This window comes from Copadichromis virginalis, linkage group LG10, assembly GCF_057382275.1.
Source record: "Copadichromis virginalis isolate Kocher_CV1m ecotype Utaka linkage group LG10, C_Virginalis_male_GT1.1, whole genome shotgun sequence".
NCBI lineage: Eukaryota > Metazoa > Chordata > Actinopteri > Cichliformes > Cichlidae > Copadichromis > Copadichromis virginalis.
This window is the reverse complement of record NC_140627.1, coordinates 10,154,738-10,174,973: the sequence shown is the minus strand read 5'-3', so window position 1 is coordinate 10,174,973 and position 20,236 is coordinate 10,154,738. Positions and strand designations below refer to the sequence as shown.

Below are 20,236 nucleotides of genomic sequence, written 5' to 3'. Positions count from 1 at the left end.
ATGTGCACAACCTTTAATTCAGCTGTCTGCAAGAAACTTGAAGGGTTTCTTGTGACTGGTGGTAGAAATGTTTCGAGTTCTGTCCACTCCACTAACACTTAAGTTTCCAGCTAAAGAAAAGCAGCTCCAAAGCATGATACTGCCAACACCGTGCTTCACTTTAAGTACGGTCATGCATAGAGTGGTTTTAGCACCAAACGTTCTGTATGAAATTGTGCCAAAAAGTTCAACCTTCAGACCGTATCACATTTTCCCACAAGCTTTTAGGAGACTTGTGTATGGATGTTTTCTTTGTCAGAATAGGCTTCAGTCTTGCAACACTAGCCCATAGTCTAGACATGGTGTAAATGTCAGCAAAATCTTATTAGGACAGCTGAACTTTATGCGAGGTTAACGAGAGTCTCTAATTGATGACAACTGTGTACTCAAGAAAACTGAATGCCACGTTTAAATTAAAAGGTGCTCCAGTAATGTACTAGTTTTAGAGGTGTGCATTTTTATGCAGCCAGCTTATTTTTTATGTTTACATTTTTTTCCCCATAACAGATTGGTTTGTTTTTCTCTTGAGTCGTACAAGTTATAGGTCACAATAAAGGTGGGAAGAATTTTTATAATGATTTATTGTTGTCTCATTATTTTTCCCCCAGCAGGGATGTGTGCACTTTTTATATCCACGGTCCCTGTTTTTTTTGGGTTTGTTTTTTTTTTTCCTACCTCTGTGTCACTGTTCGCCATTGTTTTTCCTGTAAATGTTGTCATGTGCAAAAAAAGAAGGTATTTTTCACCACTGAAAATACTTTTCTTGGTTTGTTAAAACAGGACTGAGCAATTAAGCAATTGAGAATCAAGAGTTTCAGGTCACGTGCTCTTGCTTAAGTTCAGAGGGGGAAAAAAAAAACATCTGGCACAAAAAAAGTCAGAAGTTATTGTACGTGCTCAGTATTTGAAAAGGTTTTTAACAGACACAGTACTGTGGCATTTCTGTTGCACTCACTCAGTTTCAGCAGCTGGGTTCAGTTCGTCCATGTGTGATTGCATGTTTTGTGTATTTTTTGTTTGTTTCAATGCATTTGCTTGTGGTTACTAAGTAGTGCTTATTTTTTTGAAATCCTTGCACTCATCCATCCGCATGCTTGTGTTTTACTGTGTATAAATTAACCTTCATTTTTGCATCATAATTTGTGACATACGGAACGGCATGAGAGTGTGACGTGATCCGCTCTTTGTTCAGAGTTAGTCTCTGAACAGGGTTTGTTTGTTTCTTTTTGGATCACGTGATGCATGTGTAGAGGAAGCAGTTAAGTAGCAAAGTGTGTGTTTATTGTGAGAAAGAGTTATTTACCATAATTTTACCATTCATTACATCCATTTCTATATGCAGTGGATGCATACAAGATTCTGAAACTCCACCCATGAAATTTTCCAGTCCCCCCCCCCCCCCTTCCCAAACACACACACACATACAGAGCACCAAGGATACAAATGTAATTGGCTGCATTTACATCAGATGTGTTTCTCGTTAATCTTTTTATGTGTGAAGTCACAGAATAATTTGGTTGTTCCTGGTGCAAAAATATGTTAAGGGACACATATAATCACATGCACACATTGCTACACCTTAAATGTCTTCCTTCTGATGCCTGTCACTAACCACTTGATAATCAATGTTATTTGATTGCAGAGGGAACATCCCCACTCTAAACAGGTAAAACATTCTTTTAATTGCATCCACTACCGGTGACTAGCTAGCTGGATGAATAAAGCTGTAATTCAAGTTGAGATTAATTATCTAGTTGTTGGTTATAAAGCTGTTTTATTTGTTTAGATTTAGTAACTTTGGTCTAGTCTGGTTGATAATTGCAGAGTAATTTAATTTTACTGACATCTGCATGGCCTATGGCATTCAACCTTTCTGCCAAAAAATGTCTTTACTGATGGGTGCCTGTTTCTGTTGAAATGACTGCTCTGTATCTAACTGCTGTGTGTATGTGCTTCAGTATTGTGCAAGTTTAAGATAACTTATGTATGTCATATAGTTTAAGATGATCACATAAAATTTTGGTAGAAATCATATACTAGTACGCATCTCCAAAACTGAAACCTCTGACTGTCCTGCCAGGAAAATGTTTCCTTCAGTCCTGGAAAATCTTAAAGTCATGGACACTAAATTAGAGGAAACTAAACCCCAGGACCCTAAAGCACCAGAAAATGAATCACAGGATGATAATGCTGAGAAGAAAAATGCATCAGATTTGGATACTGTGGACAGGTTTGACACATAAGACCTCTCGAGTGCTTATACAAGCTGTAACTTTGGGGTTGCCTGCTTACAATCAAAGGACTAACACACATCAAAATGAAACTTGGATACTTGGGTCATTCTGGTGGTTTTACGTGGTCTTGTTCACTGCAAAGCGGTGTTATCGTAACAGGATATATCTAAATGTCCTTGCCTACGGTATAGCTCTTTTCCTATGTTCATTCCTTGGTGGTGTTTTGTTACTACTTGTTTTTTTTGTTTGTTTTGTTTGTTTGTTTTTTAACATTCAAGCCTTTTTTAATATTTCTCTGTCTACACCTTAGGATGTCATTCTCATCCAACCTGAATCACTACGGCATGGTGCACATGGCCAGTGTGAGCGACGTTCTGCTTGACACGTCTTTTACACCACCCTGCCAGCGCATGGGAGCCATGGTGGCTTTCCGCAGCTTCCAGGAGTTCACCAAGTCAGTCCTTGTGTAAAAAAATTCTAAACTTGAGTGGTTTTTATTGGGAGGTAAAAGTATCACTAATCGTTTTTATATATTTTTTAAATATTTTATAGGAACATAACGGATATGTTGAGCTGCTTCTCTGACTCTCCTCCACAAAGTCCAACCTTCCCAGAAGGAGGCAATCCCGTGCTGTACGGTGAAGAGGACAACAAGGTGAAGAGGGCAGACTTGTACTAGTCACTAGCCTGTCACTGACCCCTATAACTAAGGATTCGAATTAGATGTGTATTTGCTTTGTTACCCAGAGTGTCCAGGATGAGCCTATCCATATCCTGAATGTTGCTATAAAGACTGACAGCGACATTGATGATGATGGCCTGGCAGCTATGTTCCGGGAATTCACTCAGTCAAAGGTGGGAGACATCTACAGCAAAAACCTTGTATCTTGTCAGTTAAGAAAATGGATTAGAATATATGAGATGACTTAGCTTGTTCTTATCATCCTGACTATAAATATATATATTTATTTTAATTTTTTTTAACAAAATTTTTTTCTTATTCCAGAAATCTCTGCTGTTTGAACACGGCATCCGAAGGTTGACTTTCCTCGTGGCTCAAAAGGTGAGGCTTCTGATTTAAAACTTAAAACTCAGAAAACCATCTATCTTCACCATCAGCTGCCTTGCATGCCATCAGTTCGGCACTACTGAACCGCATGTACCAAAATATCAGAAATAAACTGAGCTTGCATCTGACCTTTTTGTTATCACTAATATTTTATTAATTTGTTATGTGTGGCAATACTGTAGTAATTGTGGTAATAATTTGCATTTGAAATTTAGCTGGTTTTCCTCTTTTGTCTCTGTATCTCCTTCTGCATGCCTTGCTTTTGCTGCATTTTTGATGACAGGATTTCAGGAAGCAAGTCAACTGTGAGGTGGACCAAAGGTTTCATGTAAGTAATGGAAGGCAGAAGAATTCTGTCGTCAACAGTGCATTTGTTTCACAACCAACACAAATTACATAGAAAGTGCAAAATATCACTGTAGATGTTGTTGGAAACGCCACCTACAGGAGGTAGATTAATGATAGTGTATTAACATGCATACACTAATTCTGTTTAGCACAGACTTTTTTAATCTTTGCCATCCTGCAGCTGCTTTTTTTTTTTGTTTGTTTTTTTACAGCTCGGTTATACCAGCTTAAATAAATCACACAGATTGTGAGCTCATCATTTTTAGATGGAAATGCCCTATTAGTGATGGGACCACACATTTTAGCCACATAAGAGTTTGAACCCCCAGATGTAGCAGTTTTGTGATGTACCATTTGTCTTTCAGAGTTTGACATATTATCAAGAGACCAGTTGCATTTAGATGACAGGGATTTGAATAGAAAAGACAAAGTCATTGTCATAATAACAGATGTCCCTATCATTGTGGCCGCTACTGTTTTATGCATGCTCACTCTGAAAAGATTTTTCTTCAGTTCACTATATTGCAGTGGGTCATTTGCAATCAGTGTTAAATCATAGCTATGAAGGTTTACACTGTGTATACTTTTGCAGTCATCTGATTATTATGTAGCTTGTGGTGTGATGAGGGCGTCTCCAATCCATCTGGCATTATTTTGGCAAGTGGGAGACTTCATGTGATAACATCAGACAGGCCTACCAGGCATTATTCAGAGAATCACTGGATCTCTGAAAGGAGGACATGTTTTATGCATTAGAATGTAATGGGTGCTTATATGTTGAGCCCATTGCTATTATTATGTTAGCCCTCTGCTTTGGTGAATACATAGTGATTTCTTGATAGGTAAATTATCGCAGTAAAAGAACACAGGGCCCCCTGCGTGTCGATTAAGGTCCTAATTGTGACTGTTCCTTTCCATATAGCTATTTCAGCAAAGATCATAATGGCTTTTTTTGAGCTGCTGTAATTAGGCACAGTTGGTGAAAGTCTAATTAATTTGTCATTCTTAACACAGAATTGCTGTCTTTATAGAAAATGTAATCTGTTATGTACAACATTTTGATTAATTTATTTCTTTGTCTTATGATTATTTACACAGAGGGAATTTCCTAAATTTTTCACATTCCGTGCCAGGGACAAGGTAGGTGCTCACATAACACAAATCCAAATCATCACTGTCATATAAAATGTATTTTTGCTTAAATGTCAAGTTAATGTTGAGCCTATGGAGAAGGGACCTCTATTGGAAAGATGAATATACTGTGTATTTAATGCACATGTATGTCGGATTATTCCCATGACAATGAAACAGCCTGTTTAGGGAAAAAAAACAGACTGACCACCCGTTCCAAGCAGTGTTAACTTTCATTCAGTTGCAGTCAGTGATGGCTCTTCATTTCTGCTACTCCTGATAGTTTCACTACAATGACATGACTAAAACTCATTAAACTAATGAACTCTTTAATTATGTCCCCCATTTAAGAGAAATGACACCCATTAGCAGCTTTCTGAGATTGATATTGCCCATGACTTAATTTACTTAATACAGTGTGTGGCTCATGGGCGTCTTTTTACACTTAAACCAACTGAGCAATCGTGAAATTGCCAATTTAAACTGTGTCTGTTAATGTTAGAGGTGCTAGTTAAGAAAAAAACTGAGGTGCTCAGTAAAATATTGAAACAAACTTGTCTCTGCAGGACTGTGTTACTGTTTGTTATTGTATCCTGTCTGTGTCTCAATAGTTTGAGGAGGACCGGATCTATCGTCATTTAGAGCCTGCATTAGCATTCCAGCTGGAGCTCAACCGCATGCGGAATTTTGCTCTCACTGCCATTCCATGTGCCAATCACAAGATGCACCTGTATCTGGGTGCAGCCCGAGTGGAGGTGGGCACAGAAGTTACGGACTACCGTTTCTTTGTCCGTGCCATTATCCGCCACTCTGATCTGGTAACAAAGGTAAGATTACAAGCTTGGTTTTGGATGAGAAACTTTCTATTTTTTGCCTTTAATTTTTAGCCCCCAAATTCTGCCGTGTTCGATGCTGTTGAGATTTATTTTTTCCTCCTCTTTTATTAGGAGGCCTCCTTTGAATACCTTCACAATGAAGCAGAGCGCCTGCTGCTGGAAGCTATGGATGAACTGGAGGTGGCTTTCAACAACACAACTGTGCGAACTGACTGTAACCATATCTTCCTCAACTTTGTCCCTACAGTCATCATGGACCCATCAAAGGTCTGGGAAAATATTACCCACAAATATCTGATTGACAGAGTAAATTACTGCCACTGTGTTTGCTTCCTGCTAATCTTTTCCTGTGAACTTCAGATCGAGGAGTCTGTGCGCTCCATGGTGATGCGTTACGGCAGCCGTCTGTGGAAGCTTCGAGTCCTGCAGGCCGAGTTGAAGATTAACATCCGCTTGACTCCAACGGGGAAGCAAATTCCCATCCGCCTCTTCCTTACAAATGAATCTGGCTACTACCTGGATATCAGCCTCTACAAGGAGGTCACTGATGCCCGAACGGGACAGGTGGGGCCCAAAGACCGACAGGTGGGGCACTCATACATCATCCATCTCATCTCCTTATTGTCCATTCACTGGTAAAGGGCATCAGCTCCTTCCTGGAAACCTCAGCTTGTAGAGTACAATTTACCAGACTCTGTTGTAAATTTCGTAGTTGTATATATCATAATAGAAACTTCAAGTTTTTATTATTTGGAGTAGAGATCCAGTATGGTGTCTTGCCCATAGCCCATTGGACAGTTCTTTTAGCAATATCTTTTTTCTAAACTCAGGTAACTCAGGTAAGATATGCGAGATTCATCAATCCAGCCGTCCATTCATCTTTCAGTGGTCACGGCCATCCATTCAGTAGTAAGGCAGTGCTGAAGAGATGAAAGCTACATGAAGCAATGAAGGAAGATTTCTGTCATCTTCAACACATTTCATGTCTTATTTTTGTCTTTTTCCCATGTTTGCTCTGTGGTGGCTTTAATGGTTCCATAATATAAGAGATTCACAGTTTGTTTTTTATGTGAAGACTGTTATATGGTTACCAACAAAAGTGACAGCTCGAAGTGTTTTAGCTGTACTCATTTCATGCATTAAAATGTAATATTGTTGGGAGGATAAATAATGAAGTAATAACACATACTAAAGTTGCAACATAGTGAGAGCGCTACATGAGAGGAATTCTTTTGATGTCCAGTAACTATGAGAAGTGCTTTTAATCATTATCACGTTTTTTTAGTTTTTTTTTTTTTCCTGTCATGTGTTTTCATCTTGATTTCATCTTAATGCCAAGGTTGTTGAAGAGATCATTGTATCACTAAAGTGACCACTTCTGGCCTTTTTCCAGATTATGTTCCAAGCATATGGAGACAAGCAGGGCCCCTTGCATGGCATGCTCATCAATACACCATATGTTACCAAAGACCTGTTGCAGTCTAAACGCTTCCAAGCACAATCTCTGGGCACCACCTATGTCTATGACTTTCCAGAAATGTTCAGACAGGTACTGTACAAAAACGTGCCTATTATATTTAGCTTCTGCTTAGATGTACTAAATAATAACATATTAACATGCTGCCTATTTTATCCTATCTTCAGGCTCTGAAAAAGCTTTGGCATTCATGTCAGGCTTTTGCCGACTTACCTCAGTGTCCTCTTCCTTCTGAGCTGCTCACCTTCACAGAGCTGGTTCTTGATGCTCAAGGTCAGCTGGTACAGATGAATCGACTGCCAGGGGGCAACGAGGTCCGTGTTTAAGCTTGAAGCATGAAAACAAACCTTGAAAAGCAGGAATTTTTGACATTGACATTTTTTGACACACTCGCCTCTTATTTCAGAATGTACACATTTTCTTTTGCTCTGATGCAATAAAGATGGTAGTATAGATAAATAGATGACTGTCTATATTATACTTCTATTTATTCCAAAGATGTAAAGCTGCGTTCTGATTCTGTCTTGATTCAACAAATGTGGAGGATTTCACACTTTTTATTCCACCGTTGAGCAAACATGGTCAAAATCAGAAAAACAACTATGCAGCTAATGTGGATTATTTATTGTCTAATACTTACAGATATTCTGTATTTATTGGGTTAAAGTTTCCCTATTTGATCTCTCCAGATTGGCATGGTGGCATGGCGGATGACCCTGCGAACCCCAGAGTACCCAGCAGGACGTGAGATCATTGTCATAAGCAATGACATCACACACAAGATAGGCTCCTTTGGGCCCCAGGAGGACATGCTGTTCCTGCGAGCCTCAGAGATGGCTCGGGAAAGTGGCATCCCCCGACTCTATATTGCGGCCAACAGCGGTGCACGCATCGGTCTGGCAGAGGAAATCAGACATATGTTTCATGTGGCCTGGCAAGATCCAGCTGATCCTTACAAGGTCAGCCAGCAGAGTCTCAGAGACATTAGGCTATACTTAAACTTTAATTTAAATTTGTATAGAATTTTTTATTTTTATTTTAAGTGAAATCCACTAATCACTATTTGTAGATAATTATTGAGAATATCGTAATATTCCTAATACTTATTTTAGTAAGTTTTAGTTATTTAGTTTTCCATAATTCTAAAAGATTTTTTTGTTTCAGAATTGCTGTCATTATCTCAGTGTATTTGCATTTGAAGGTTTATTATTATGTATTAAGTTTTGTTTTGTTTTTTACTAAAGGTGTAGTATATAAATTCTGAGACTAATCTGTTCTCTCAATTATTTTTTTTGTTCCTTTTTTTCTGTCTTTAAAAAAAAAGTTTCCTGACTTTTTGTCTGCTGCATCTTCATTTTTGTCAATTTTTAAGCTGTCGACATTATTTCAGTTGCATGTTTTGTTTTTCCTACAGGGTTTCAAGTATCTCTACCTCACACCTCAGGATTACAAGAAGGTTTCAGCTCTAAACTCAGTGCATTGCGAACATGTGGAGGATGAGGGTGAATCGAGGTAATTTTTTTTTTTTAAGTATGCATTAATAGTTAATTTTGTATGTGAGGATATGATTTTATAAGCTTGTAATCTTCAAGCTTCAAACACAAGATGTGACAGATTGAGACAAAGGTAAGAGGGGGTCATCGCATCTGGATTTGAGTGAATGTATGTGTTGTCACGCAGGTACAAGATCACTGACATTATAGGTAAAGATGAGGGGCTGGGTGTGGAGAATCTGAGAGGGTCGGGAATGATTGCCGGAGAATCCTCTCTGGCTTACGAGGAGATCATCACGATGAATCTGGTAAGATTCAAGTGCGCACTTGTGTGAAAACACACATTCATATATGTAGTCTGCTGCTTTGCCTTGAGTTTGTATGTTCTGTTAAGAAGAAAGACTTGCTGTATGTAAAGACGTGAAAAGCTGGATGGTTGCTTATTGGAAATCTTGCACTCCTCTAGGTCACATGCCGAGCCATAGGTATTGGAGCCTATCTGGTGAGGCTTGGACAGAGGACCATACAAGTGGACAACTCCCACATCATCCTTACTGGAGCTGGAGCCCTCAATAAGGTGAAATGGGTCATTTTTGTGTAATTTAGATACAGTAGAATACAGTGATGGTGCCTTTCTGCTGTTGTAGAAGAAAAACATGATTGTGTTGTACACATGTGCACTCTGCTTCTCCTGTAATGGGGAGTGAACACCAAATGAGCTGTTTCTAAATTCATATAATTAATGCATCTGCGCTTTAATGAGCAAACCAATATATATTCATTAGTTGACTTTTAAATTTTTCAGCTAATATGGCAGGAAGGTCAAATGGGTCTTTTATGTTTTTCGTCCTTTTTTTGTTTGTTTTTTGAATTATGAAAAAAATGTAACAGAAAACGGTGTGTGCTTTGATGATTTTATTTTTATTTTTCGGTTTATATGGCTTGTTCCCCCCTCCCTGTTTGAGCAATTTTGAAGCTCATTCCCTCCACCTCGCTGTGTTCTACTGGGATTCCCTTTCCGATCCCAGCCACAGGCCTGGCTGCCACTCAAAGTGGAATAATTGAAAGCGCACCATGAAGTTGTATTTGCATAGAAATAGAGTGACATGCCAGAGGCTGCAGTGCAGGACACCCATATCATTTGTTTTTAATCAGAATGAAAAGTTTTGCTGATGCAGATTGTTTTTTGGTTTTTTTCTCGCCTGTATACACTTGATTAGTGTGTGTCTGTGTGCGTGTCTGCACGCATCGCTGCCTCCTTTTGGCTTGCTACCCATTGTCTGTCCTTGTCAGTGCATTAAGATGATTTCATTTCAAATTGGATGACAGTTCACACAACATGACAAACCATGCAAATGGCCCAATGATGGTATATCTATTTGCTGGAAGCTCAATTGTTTTTAGATTGTCCCACTGTTTTGCTCCATTTGTAGGAGCAGCATCACAATAATGGTTACTGACAAATGTCCACAATATAGAGGTGATGAATAGCAACACATTTTTTTGTTTTTTATTTGGAGAAAATGATTTTAACCAGCAACACTGATTTAAGATTTTTTTTTTTTTTTTTTTGGCCTGCTCATTTATCATGTGACTTCCTGGCTATTAACTGAAACTTAATAGAGAGCAGGAGGCTACCACCCAGAGATCATCATTTCATTAACTGCTGGAAAGAACTCCTATTTTCATGGGGAATGGATAGTAACTACTAGCACAAATACCCCAGCGAGCTGTTGCTACCACTTGGTGCCTCGTTTTCTTCCTTCCAATCATCTCCCTTCGTTCCTCCTCCTTTGTCTCCTCCTCTTCTCTCCGCAGTGGAATCTTAATGAATCTGGCGATGGCCAGAGGCACAGGGGTTTTGTGTATGTCAAGGTGACTGCAATGTTTCTTGGGGCAGCCAGCTTTCCTGACAGCTTTAGGAGAGTGCCCTAGATTTGTAGCCAGATACATAACCATTAATGGTAATAAAAAAAGTAAATGATGGCTGAAAAGGTGAGAGCTGAGGGTAGGGATTGAGCTCCTCTCTGATTTTTATAGAAGCATGTCAGGGCCCTGCCACCTGTTCTGAGATGCTTATGAAAATAGGGTGGGCTGGAAGTGAGATTTTATGGCTTCAGGTTGGCAAAGGAACAACATGAAGATAAAATAAGTTTGGTGGCTCTAAATGTATACAGATACATTGGTTTTTGTTGCACACCAGAAATGGATGTAAGCCAGTATAATGAATTAGCTTTTCTTGTTAAGAAAGGGACGTGTTAATTCATGCAATGTGTTAGGAAATCGGCTATGAAGAGAAGCAGGCGCTGTCCCCAAAAATGTGACTACTGTGAAAGAGGGGTATCGACAAGGCTGCCGTAACCTGGATACACAGACTAGAAACTTGTTTACAACACTTCCTGTTGTCAGCCAGTGTTGCGCAACAGTATTCTGACTTAGTTTGAAACTAGTTTTTAAAGGGTAAATCCACATTCTGTTCAATTAAGCGGGAAACTAATGCTTCAGGTTTTGAAACATTGCCTTCATTAGTTGCCTGATCTAAAATAAAATACCTTTGTCAAACATTTCCCCACAAATCCATACATTTGTCCTTTTCCTACATTAGGTGCTGGGCAGAGAAGTGTATACATCCAACAACCAACTCGGTGGAGTTCAGATCATGCACAACAATGGTGTCACTCACTGCACTGTTTGCGATGACTTTGAGGGAGTCTTCACTCTTTTGCAGTGGCTGTCCTACATGCCCAAGGTAACAGCTCGATGTTTAGAACGTATGTAAATATAATAATGTAATGTACAATTTCATTTAATAATGTGATATCATGATCATAATGAGTGATCTTTTCCTCAGTGTAAATCTAGCCCAGTGCCCATCCTCAATGCCAAGGATCCCATAGATCGACGGGTAGAGTTTGTACCTACCAAGGCTCCTTATGACCCTCGCTGGATGTTGGCAGGACGCCCCAGTCAGAGTGAGTGCCTAATGTGGACGTATTTAAATTTGATTATGAAAATGTTTGGACTAGCAAATCGATTCTCGAGTAATATTTGAAGAGTGTGTATTAAAAAAAAATGCAGACCTTCTATTCACTGTAGCTTCTTTGTTACTCTGTATTAAATGCCCAGTTTTATTTACTAGAAATCATCCTATTAATTATTAATGCTATTGATGTTATAATTCTGAACATAGTCAAAAAAAAGCTGTAGTGATTTGTTTAGCATCTAAGCTCTCAAATCTAAGCTTTGACTATAAAAATAATGTATACACTTCACTTTTCCCCTAATGATCATCAATATTGCTTCATCAGCAGTTGTTAAAAAGTCAAGCCACATTTTCTTTTGTGTTATTTAAAGTAAATATAAAGATTTATTATTTCAGCCTGATAGCCTAAGAGTTAAAGGTTGAAATAATTCATTACAAGAGAAAGGCTATTAAGAAACTAAGCAAGAAACAGTGAAGCCTAACACCATGCCGCCAAAGGCCAGATCAGCACCAAAATTGATGCAGTGTGTTTTACACTGCAGGTCAGGACTGAGCAGGTTCCACATCAGTGTAATTACTGCTTGGGATGGCAAAGAGATCGGGGAACCGTGTGGGAAGCCAGTCAACGTCTGGTAGTGATGAGTGGCCAAGCTTAATTGAATGGTAACCTCTTAGGCTGGGCATGTTTCTTGGGGTGTACAGGCAGAAAAAGAGCTGAGCAAGTCTGCTTATACAGTCATCTATCACGGGCGGTGCCAAGATGACAGATCCTGCGAATATACACGCTGAGTCTGCACACAGAAGAGAGCTAGGGATTTTAAAAATATCACGAGAAGAGAGAATGCTTTTTGGAAGTGGATCTGATTGTGTTGCATTTAGAATTTTCATTAATTAACTTCACTTTTTGCCTTTATTTACTCTGTGCATGTATTCTGCTCTCTCTCAATAAAGCTCCAAAGGGTTCCTGGCAGCTTGGCTTCTTCGACCATGGCTCTTTCATGGAGATCATGCAGCCGTGGGCTCAGAGTGTAGTGGTAGGCAGAGCCAGGTAAGTCCCAAATAAAACCAGGTTACATGTCACTAAACGTTATTGATATACAAAACAAAACAAAAAAATTGATTAGCTTTTAAAAATCATATCAAGGTATTTTGTAGATTTTAACAGTGGATGGCCTCTTTACAGACTCGGTGGGATACCGACTGGAGTTGTTGCTGTGGAAACCAGGTCAGTGGAACTGTCGATCCCAGCTGATCCAGCCAATTTAGACTCTGAGGCTAAGGTAAGGGTCACTGAGTGTGTATATATTCAAGAATGAACAGGCACACAACACATTCACAGACACCTTTGTACTGATACCGCTTCTTTCGTTTTTATTTTATATTTAGCTCATCCAACAGGCAGGACAGGTGTGGTTCCCAGATTCTGCTTTCAAAACTGCTCAGGCCATTAAGGACCTAAACCGGGAGGGCTTACCTCTCATTGTGTTTGCCAATTGGAGGGGCTTTTCTGGAGGGATGAAAGGTACTTCTGCCTCAGTCACCAACCAATTAGTGATTGAACCCCATCTTCATCTAATATGGTTTTATCCTCTTTAGATATGTACGACCAAGTGCTGAAATTCGGGGCCTACATTGTGGATGGGCTGAGAGAGTACAAGCAGCCAGTATTGGTTTATATCCCCCCGCAGGCTGAGCTGAGAGGAGGCTCCTGGGTCGTTATAGATCCCACCATCAACCCCCGGCACATGGAGATGTACGCCGACAAGGACAGCCGGTGAGCTTTGGAGAAAAGGAGGCAGATTTTTATTTTTTATTTTTTTTAATACCTTGTCTTTCCTCACTTAAATCCTTTCTGTTTCCAGAGGTGGTGTGTTGGAGCCTGAAGGGACAGTCGAGATCAAGTTTAGAAGGAAGGATCTGGTCAAGACCATGAGAAGAGTAGATCCAGTCTACATGGGCTTGGCTGAAAAATTGGGTAAGCCCCACACTTGAAATCTGAGTATTCCTCTTTAGGGCTATCTCTCTTCCTCCCTGTTTGGTCTTACCTTCATTTAAGGGAGAAGCAAAAGGTGTGAGCATTTATGCTTTCCCTGTCATTCTTGATTTTGTGTCATCTTTTTTGCATTCCCCTGGGAGATGTCGGTCACAACCTTCCCAGATTAATCACTAGCTCTACTGTCTCTCCCATGCAGACTATTGATTTTTTTTTTTCCCCTTTGGACCAATGCTGCAATTGCTTGGAGCTTTCGGCATAGTGATGGTTTACTGTGAGGGTTTTGGGAGCTCATCTGTCTGCTCTGAGAGAAGTGAGGGTTTGGGGGCGGTGCTAGAATAAAACACTATTAGCAGAAGTTGATTCCCAACTACATTCTCATAGAGAACCTGTGTTTATGTATAACATACCAAAGGCAAATACAGGACTACCATGCAACTGCCTGCATAAAAAAAAATATATAGGCTGATAGTACAGAGGTAAACAGAAAATACAGTTACATTATACGTGCTCAGAAATGTAGATAAGCACATGCACTTTTGATTGCTGATCCCTAAATTCAACTTTTTAGAATAATCCAGTGAAATATGCCTAATATGTTTCATGCTATTACTCTGAAACTTCCAACAGGAACCCCAGAGCTGAGCCCTCCTGATCGCAAAGAGCTTGAAACCAAACTTAAGGAGCGTGAGGAGTTTCTTTTGCCCATCTACCATCAGGTGGCTGTACAGTTTGCGGACCTCCATGACACCCCAGGTCGCATGCAAGAGAAGGGGGTCATCACGGTGAGAGCTAACACTATCACGTGTGCACATATGAAGGTGTAGTCTGTGAATAACCTGAAAAGCCCATAGGGGAGTATCAGTCTAGCTGCTGCTGCACCTGCCTAGTGAATAATGTTTGGTCTCAACAGGCTGCGAGATTCATCCTTATAATTATCTTCTGATGACCCTGGTCTATCACCTTAGCAACTACAGAGCAGCCTTAGGCAGACCCCATCTCATTCTGTGCCTTCACAGACCCATCTTTCACATACAAATACACACAGATACACACTTTGCTCACATGACCAGAGGGGTGTTTTACAGATGGATGGCAGTCGGGGTGTTTTTTTTTTTTCTCTTCCCCTCTTTCCTGCCCTACATGCTATATACAGGAGAGGATTATTACCTATTCTAAAGTATACTAGCACGGAAAAGGAGAACAGACATCCTCAGACCATCAGTTCACTGTAATGTGAAGAACAGCATGTGTTATTAACACACCAATCCGCTTTACAACAATTACATTTTAAATGTGTCGAATTAGATTTTATTTTATGAATGAAACCTATAAATTCATTGACATTTGTGTCAAAGCAGACAGTTTTTAAGCCAGGTAATACAGTGGTCTACTTAATTAGTGCTACCTGAGTGCCACACCTTTGGCTTCACTTGATACAGAATTCAATGCTCCACATTAAAATTGGCATTCAGCAGGATTAAAACGTAGCTCTTCATGATACCAGCTCTTTGTAACGCTAGATGCTTGTCTTTTGCCTCTTCAGGATATCCTAGAATGGCAGACATCCCGTCAGTTCTTCTACTGGCGTCTGCGGCGTCTGCTGCTGGAGGAAACCGTAAAGAGGAAGATCCAGGTGGCCAACAGCGAGCTGACAGATGGGCAGATCCAGGCGATGTTGCGCCGCTGGTTTGTGGAGGCCGAGGGGGCTGTAAAGGTAAAAAGTATTTTGTTGGCGTTTTTAGGTTTTGTTGTAAAATCGTTCAATATGTATTGGCTCTGAGTGAAAAGTATGATAATATGGAAGGATGTGGTGGTTCATAAATTTAAAAGTTTGACTTTAGAGAGCGACGGGATCGTGTAGAATTCATTCAAAATAAAAACTTTGAATATTTAAAATACTGGTAAATTCTAGTTATTTTGACAGTAGACTGAAACCAGAATTGTGGAATAACAAAATATCTGTCATGTAGTGAACCTTTTCATCATTTCCACACAACCACACAGGATTGTAGACATTTCTGCTTTTCAGTGCCTTTCATGTTAGATTTTTTTTTTTTTTTTGGTAATGTCTCATTGTGTATCGCTCTGTGAAAGTCATCATCTTTCCTTCCTTCCTTCTGTGCTTCCTTGCTTCTAAGGCTCAGAGCTCCAGCCGCTGGGGTGACAGGAGTCGGCTCAGTGTTTGAGATCTCTTAAGAAGTGGCCTTCTTGTTAGCTAATACATTACCCTAATCAGGACTGGCTGTCTTAAGCCACAATTAATCACAGCCCTGGCACGTGCAGATAGGAGAGCAACACGCTGTTTCTTAATTAAAAGCAAACAGATTAAAAATGATTAATAAGGGCGTTAAATGTTCTTGTGGACCTCAAGCAGGACTGTTCATAAAAAGGCAAGAGCCCATTAAACCCCCAAATCTTCACTAAGCCCTCCAGCCTGGCTTTGTTTGGGAACAGAAAATGCCAGCACTCATGAATACTAATTTTTCCATCAGGTCCAGTCAGCAAGACATCAGGCCCCCACTTTGTGCCTGTCCATCTTTTTTGTTGTTGTTGATGTTGATATTTATTTGTTGATTCATGATATTTTGCTAATTTTATCTTTTAATATGGTGTGTAACTTTTAATTGCTTTTACTTCCACTCATTGTTGCATCATGAAAAAAGTGGGATTTTCAGGCTTTATATATGCTTAAATGCTGCATACAATGATTCATTTTCTGTCCTTTAACGCTCTCTGTGTTCTGCAGGCCTATCTGTGGGATAACAATGAAGAAGTGGTGGCATGGCTGGAGAGGCAGCTAGCTGAAGAAGAGGGTGCAAGATCAGTCATTGACGAGAACATCAAGTACATCCGCAGAGACCACATCCTCAAGCAGATTCGCAGGTGATCATTCAAAGCTGTGCAACAGCGCAAACTGCTGCTGAGTGCTGGAATTAAATAGCTCATTTTCTCCTTTCTTAACCTTCATTCGCCCACCTGACAGGCTCATTTTCTTTTGTTTCCCTCTCTTTTTTTTCTCCCAGCCTTGTTCAAGCCAATCCAGAGGTTGCCATGGATTCTATTGTGCACATGACCCAGCACATCTCACCTACTCAGAGAGCAGAAGTGGTACGTATCCTGTCCACTATGGAGACATCAGCATCCTCCTAGTGGGGGCCTGTCTTTGCCCATGCTTGGCTTAAAGCCCAGCTTAGGCCATAGTCAGACCTAAACAGAGCCTGGTTCAACCTGATCTGGAGATTGAGGCTAGAGGAGCCAGCGTGATGACCGCTGGCAGCAGCCACGTTGTTAATGAACCGCTGGCAATGATTCTCAGTGATCAAGAGTTGACTGACATCATTTATAACATTTTGTAAATGGCAGTACACATGTGCTAGTGTTTAAGATGAATTCATGTGTTTTGTACTGAAGAGCAATTAAAAGAATGACAATGTAGAAATATCTAGTGAATTTAATTTAATAATACGTTTGGAGTTTACACAGATGACTCGAGAGGACGTCTATGCTTCCATGATAATCCATGCTTTTCAACTGGAGTGTTCCCAAGTATAAATTAAACACGCTGTTCTTAAAAAGACACCTAGGTTTGTGACATACGCTTGCTAAGATTTGCAAGCATTTTGATGACCAGCTCAACAGTGGCGACACATTGATAGAGGAGTTAGAAAGAAAGGTTTTTTTTTTTTACACTCCTAAGCATGGAGCACTTAGTTACTGAACAAAGACAGAATTGAACAGGGGAGCTCAGCAGGGAGCAGCAGAAAGGTCCCTTTTAAACCCCAACTATTGCACAGTTACCCTGCAGTGAGCAATGGGCAGCTCGCCTCACAACAAAACCACAGCTGTCCCCTTCACACAGTAAATGCTGCTTTAGAGGCACTTTAGTGCTTACTGTTCCCTTACATTGCAGCCAGAATCAAGCCTGCATTTGAAATGTTGCATCTAGCATACGTGCAAACATAAATGCACAAAGGGAAACAAACAGTAACGCACGGAGAGTTGACGAAAGCTTGAATACGAAATGGAGACGGAGTTTAAAACGTAAGCTTGCTCAGAAAGATCTTTTTTCCTCTTTCCTCAACAGCTGTTGAGTCTTAAGTTAAGCTTGTTCTAAATTTATGTTTTATTTGTTTGAGTTTCTGTTTTTTTTTTCTAAAGAGATGTATTTGAATTAACAATCAAATGGCCAAATCTTTTAAAAATGTCTGTGAAATGATAAAAGCTACTGTTCACATATACGTTACATTTTAACTGTAATCAACTGTTGCTGAAGTTTTTACGTCTGGTGTATGAAATGGTTTTTATTTTTACCATTTAAACCAGTCTTCTGAATCACATATTCGACTGTATTTGTGTTATGATAGAAAGACAACCTGTTGTTAGGAACTGAGTACATAATGCTAATAATAACAACGGCTAAAGGGCACTACATTGTTAAATTTAGACTTTTGGATCATTGTGTCATTATAATGCCCTGCTGAATACCAATGTTGGCAATGTGAAATGGCTTCATAGTTATTGCTGTGCCTTTTCTGTGTGTGTGTGTGTGTGTGTGTGTGTGTGTGTGTGTGTGTGTTGACACCTGTACTGACAAGCTTCCCAGCTGCTTTCTAAGTAACTGGATGTTTCCTAATTGAAGACGGAAAATAATCTCCACTGATGACGATGTGCTCTAAATGTAACTTCAACTTTAAATAAAGCTTACCCAACTTAGTTTAAAGTTTTTTGATTTATTTTTTTTAACAAATGTCTTGTTTTCAAGAATTTATGCTAATTTAATTTGTCAATTATTTTTCTGTATCGATGATTCCGGCGACTGATAATCACATCACTGGAAGCCTCGTTAATTCCAGTAGTCAGAACAAAGTCTGTGACTCTGGAGAGACATTTTCTGATTATTTGAAAATGATAGTCTTCCCATTCCTCAATCCACAGATGATTAAAGTGCCATTTTTCTCTCTGGCTTTTAAACTTCAACAGTATTAAGGAGGATGAAGCAGATCAAACAAATATTGAGGGATCTAGCTCATCCTCCCCTTTTTTCTTCTTTTTTTTTATTCCGGCTCTTTCTTTCATATCATCCCCTTGGCTCTGTCAACTCTATTACCATGTTACCAACAAATATGTAAGACAAATTGAGTTGCATGCACCCAATACCCACCACAATTATAGACGGCCCAATAAAAGAAATGATTCATTTGGTAGTATAATTGGAAATGTGCCTTGCTTGGTCTTGCTGGTCTCCCAGAGGGTTCTTGCTCATTTGTAGTGGCATGCTAGGCCGATTAATTCTGCTTTTAATCACTGACAAATCAGCGAAATCAGGTTCCTCGTCAGCCACTGGAGGGAAGAGGATCAGTAGATGAAACTGACAGAAACTTGTAATGATCTTTCTCTAGTTAAGGATGCAAACCAGATCTGCTGATATATAGTTATAAGCTTTGTTGGAAATAAATAAATAAAGAAGATTACTTTAAATGTTACTACAGTTGAATTAAATATTCATCTTTACCCAAATGACAAGACCCAGTTACTTCTGGTGTCACGCAAAAAAAGTGACAAAAACAGGAGGGGGCAGAAAGAAATATTAGTGAAAGAAAGGGGGAAAAATTCACATCTGTGATGAGACTGAAAAAGAGGCATTACGATGAGAAGACTCAATCATGCATCGGAGACAACCATAATTCCACATTCACGCGTCACAATGACTTGACAGCACTTGAGAGACAATGCCTGTGACCCAGTTGCAGGATTCCAATTAGCAGGGTGTATGCAACAGTTGAGATGAAAAGAGAACAGGGTCTTTACAGAGCCCCAGGGCTGTCTGATTACTGCCTGAAAACAAGAGTCTTTTGGCCATGACAAAGAGTAGACAGACACAGAGGGAGTGCCAGGTCCCAGCTGTTCTCCCCTTTTTTCCAGGCAGAGGATTTTGAAGAGCTCATCTCATCTCTGCGTCCCTCCCTGTCTTTTTACATTTCAGACATACTGCAAATTTATAACAGGCCAGGGCACTACAATGCTATCAATTTTATGAGTATGTGGTCATTTTTTAATTAATTTTTCCCCTACGGTATTGAAATAAATGTTGGCTTCAAACCTGTTTCTCTTATATACTGAAGGCACACTGAGGAAAATATTTTTTTTCAATAACTGACAAAAAAAACAAAAAAAATTTCACGTTGCATCATGTGCAATTTTAAAAAGTGTGTTATCATACAATGCTGTTGGAAAGACACTGCACACCATGGGGTGCAGTTTTAAGAAGCTGGACAAGTGGAGGAGAAAAGAAGGAACAGGCCTAAGATAAAAGTCGTGATATGATGAAAAAAGATCCAGAAATGTCCTGACACAAGATCTGAGAGATGCATCTGGCCCTTCAGCTGATCCATCTACTGCTCTGTGAAGCCTCAATTGGAAATAATCTCAGTTGAAGGGTAGCAATCAAGAAGCCATTCTTGGAGAAGGAAGAAAGGCTGGACACAACTGGACTGAAAATCAGTGGCAACAAATCTTATTGAGTGATTAAAGTTTTTGTTTTAGTTAAAAATGTCACTAAGTCTAAAAGTGTTCAGGAGAGCGGTCCAGCAGTGAGTGTCTACAGCCATTTATAAAACAGTCAGCGGTGTT

The 20,236-nt window shown here is 39.7% G+C and overlaps 1 protein-coding gene across 7 annotated transcripts in view; it reads left to right on the top strand.

The window, feature by feature from the left end:
* Positions 1–18,320, top strand: part of acaca (acetyl-CoA carboxylase alpha) — a 33,483-nt gene extending 15,163 nt beyond the window's left edge. For 2 of the 7 annotated variants that reach the window (XM_085469756.1, XM_085469754.1), the window contains exons 28-55: positions 1,682–1,705; positions 2,120–2,269; positions 2,584–2,727; positions 2,826–2,928; positions 3,021–3,128; positions 3,280–3,336; positions 3,626–3,670; positions 4,789–4,830; positions 5,433–5,648; positions 5,769–5,924; positions 6,018–6,242; positions 7,051–7,206; positions 7,302–7,448; positions 7,824–8,093; positions 8,549–8,646; positions 8,815–8,935; positions 9,094–9,204; positions 11,233–11,376; positions 11,479–11,599; positions 12,562–12,658; positions 12,794–12,890; positions 12,997–13,132; positions 13,207–13,384; positions 13,473–13,585; positions 14,234–14,388; positions 15,150–15,320; positions 16,353–16,489; positions 16,630–18,320. In XM_085469756.1, coding sequence (XP_085325882.1) covers positions 1,682–1,705; positions 2,120–2,269; positions 2,584–2,727; positions 2,826–2,928; positions 3,021–3,128; positions 3,280–3,336; positions 3,626–3,670; positions 4,789–4,830; positions 5,433–5,648; positions 5,769–5,924; positions 6,018–6,242; positions 7,051–7,206; positions 7,302–7,448; positions 7,824–8,093; positions 8,549–8,646; positions 8,815–8,935; positions 9,094–9,204; positions 11,233–11,376; positions 11,479–11,599; positions 12,562–12,658; positions 12,794–12,890; positions 12,997–13,132; positions 13,207–13,384; positions 13,473–13,585; positions 14,234–14,388; positions 15,150–15,320; positions 16,353–16,489; positions 16,630–16,756 — 3,649 coding nt within the window. In that variant the 3' untranslated portion in view covers positions 16,757–18,320. The remainder of the gene's footprint in view (positions 1–1,681; positions 1,706–2,119; positions 2,270–2,583; positions 2,728–2,825; positions 2,929–3,020; positions 3,129–3,279; positions 3,337–3,625; positions 3,671–4,788; positions 4,831–5,432; positions 5,649–5,768; positions 5,925–6,017; positions 6,243–7,050; positions 7,207–7,301; positions 7,449–7,823; positions 8,094–8,548; positions 8,647–8,814; positions 8,936–9,093; positions 9,205–11,232; positions 11,377–11,478; positions 11,600–12,561; positions 12,659–12,793; positions 12,891–12,996; positions 13,133–13,206; positions 13,385–13,472; positions 13,586–14,233; positions 14,389–15,149; positions 15,321–16,352; positions 16,490–16,629) is intronic. The other 5 variants (XM_085469755.1, XM_085469760.1, XM_085469758.1 and 2 more) reach the window with 5 other exon arrangements.
* The last annotated feature ends 1,916 nt before the right edge of the window (positions 18,321–20,236 follow it).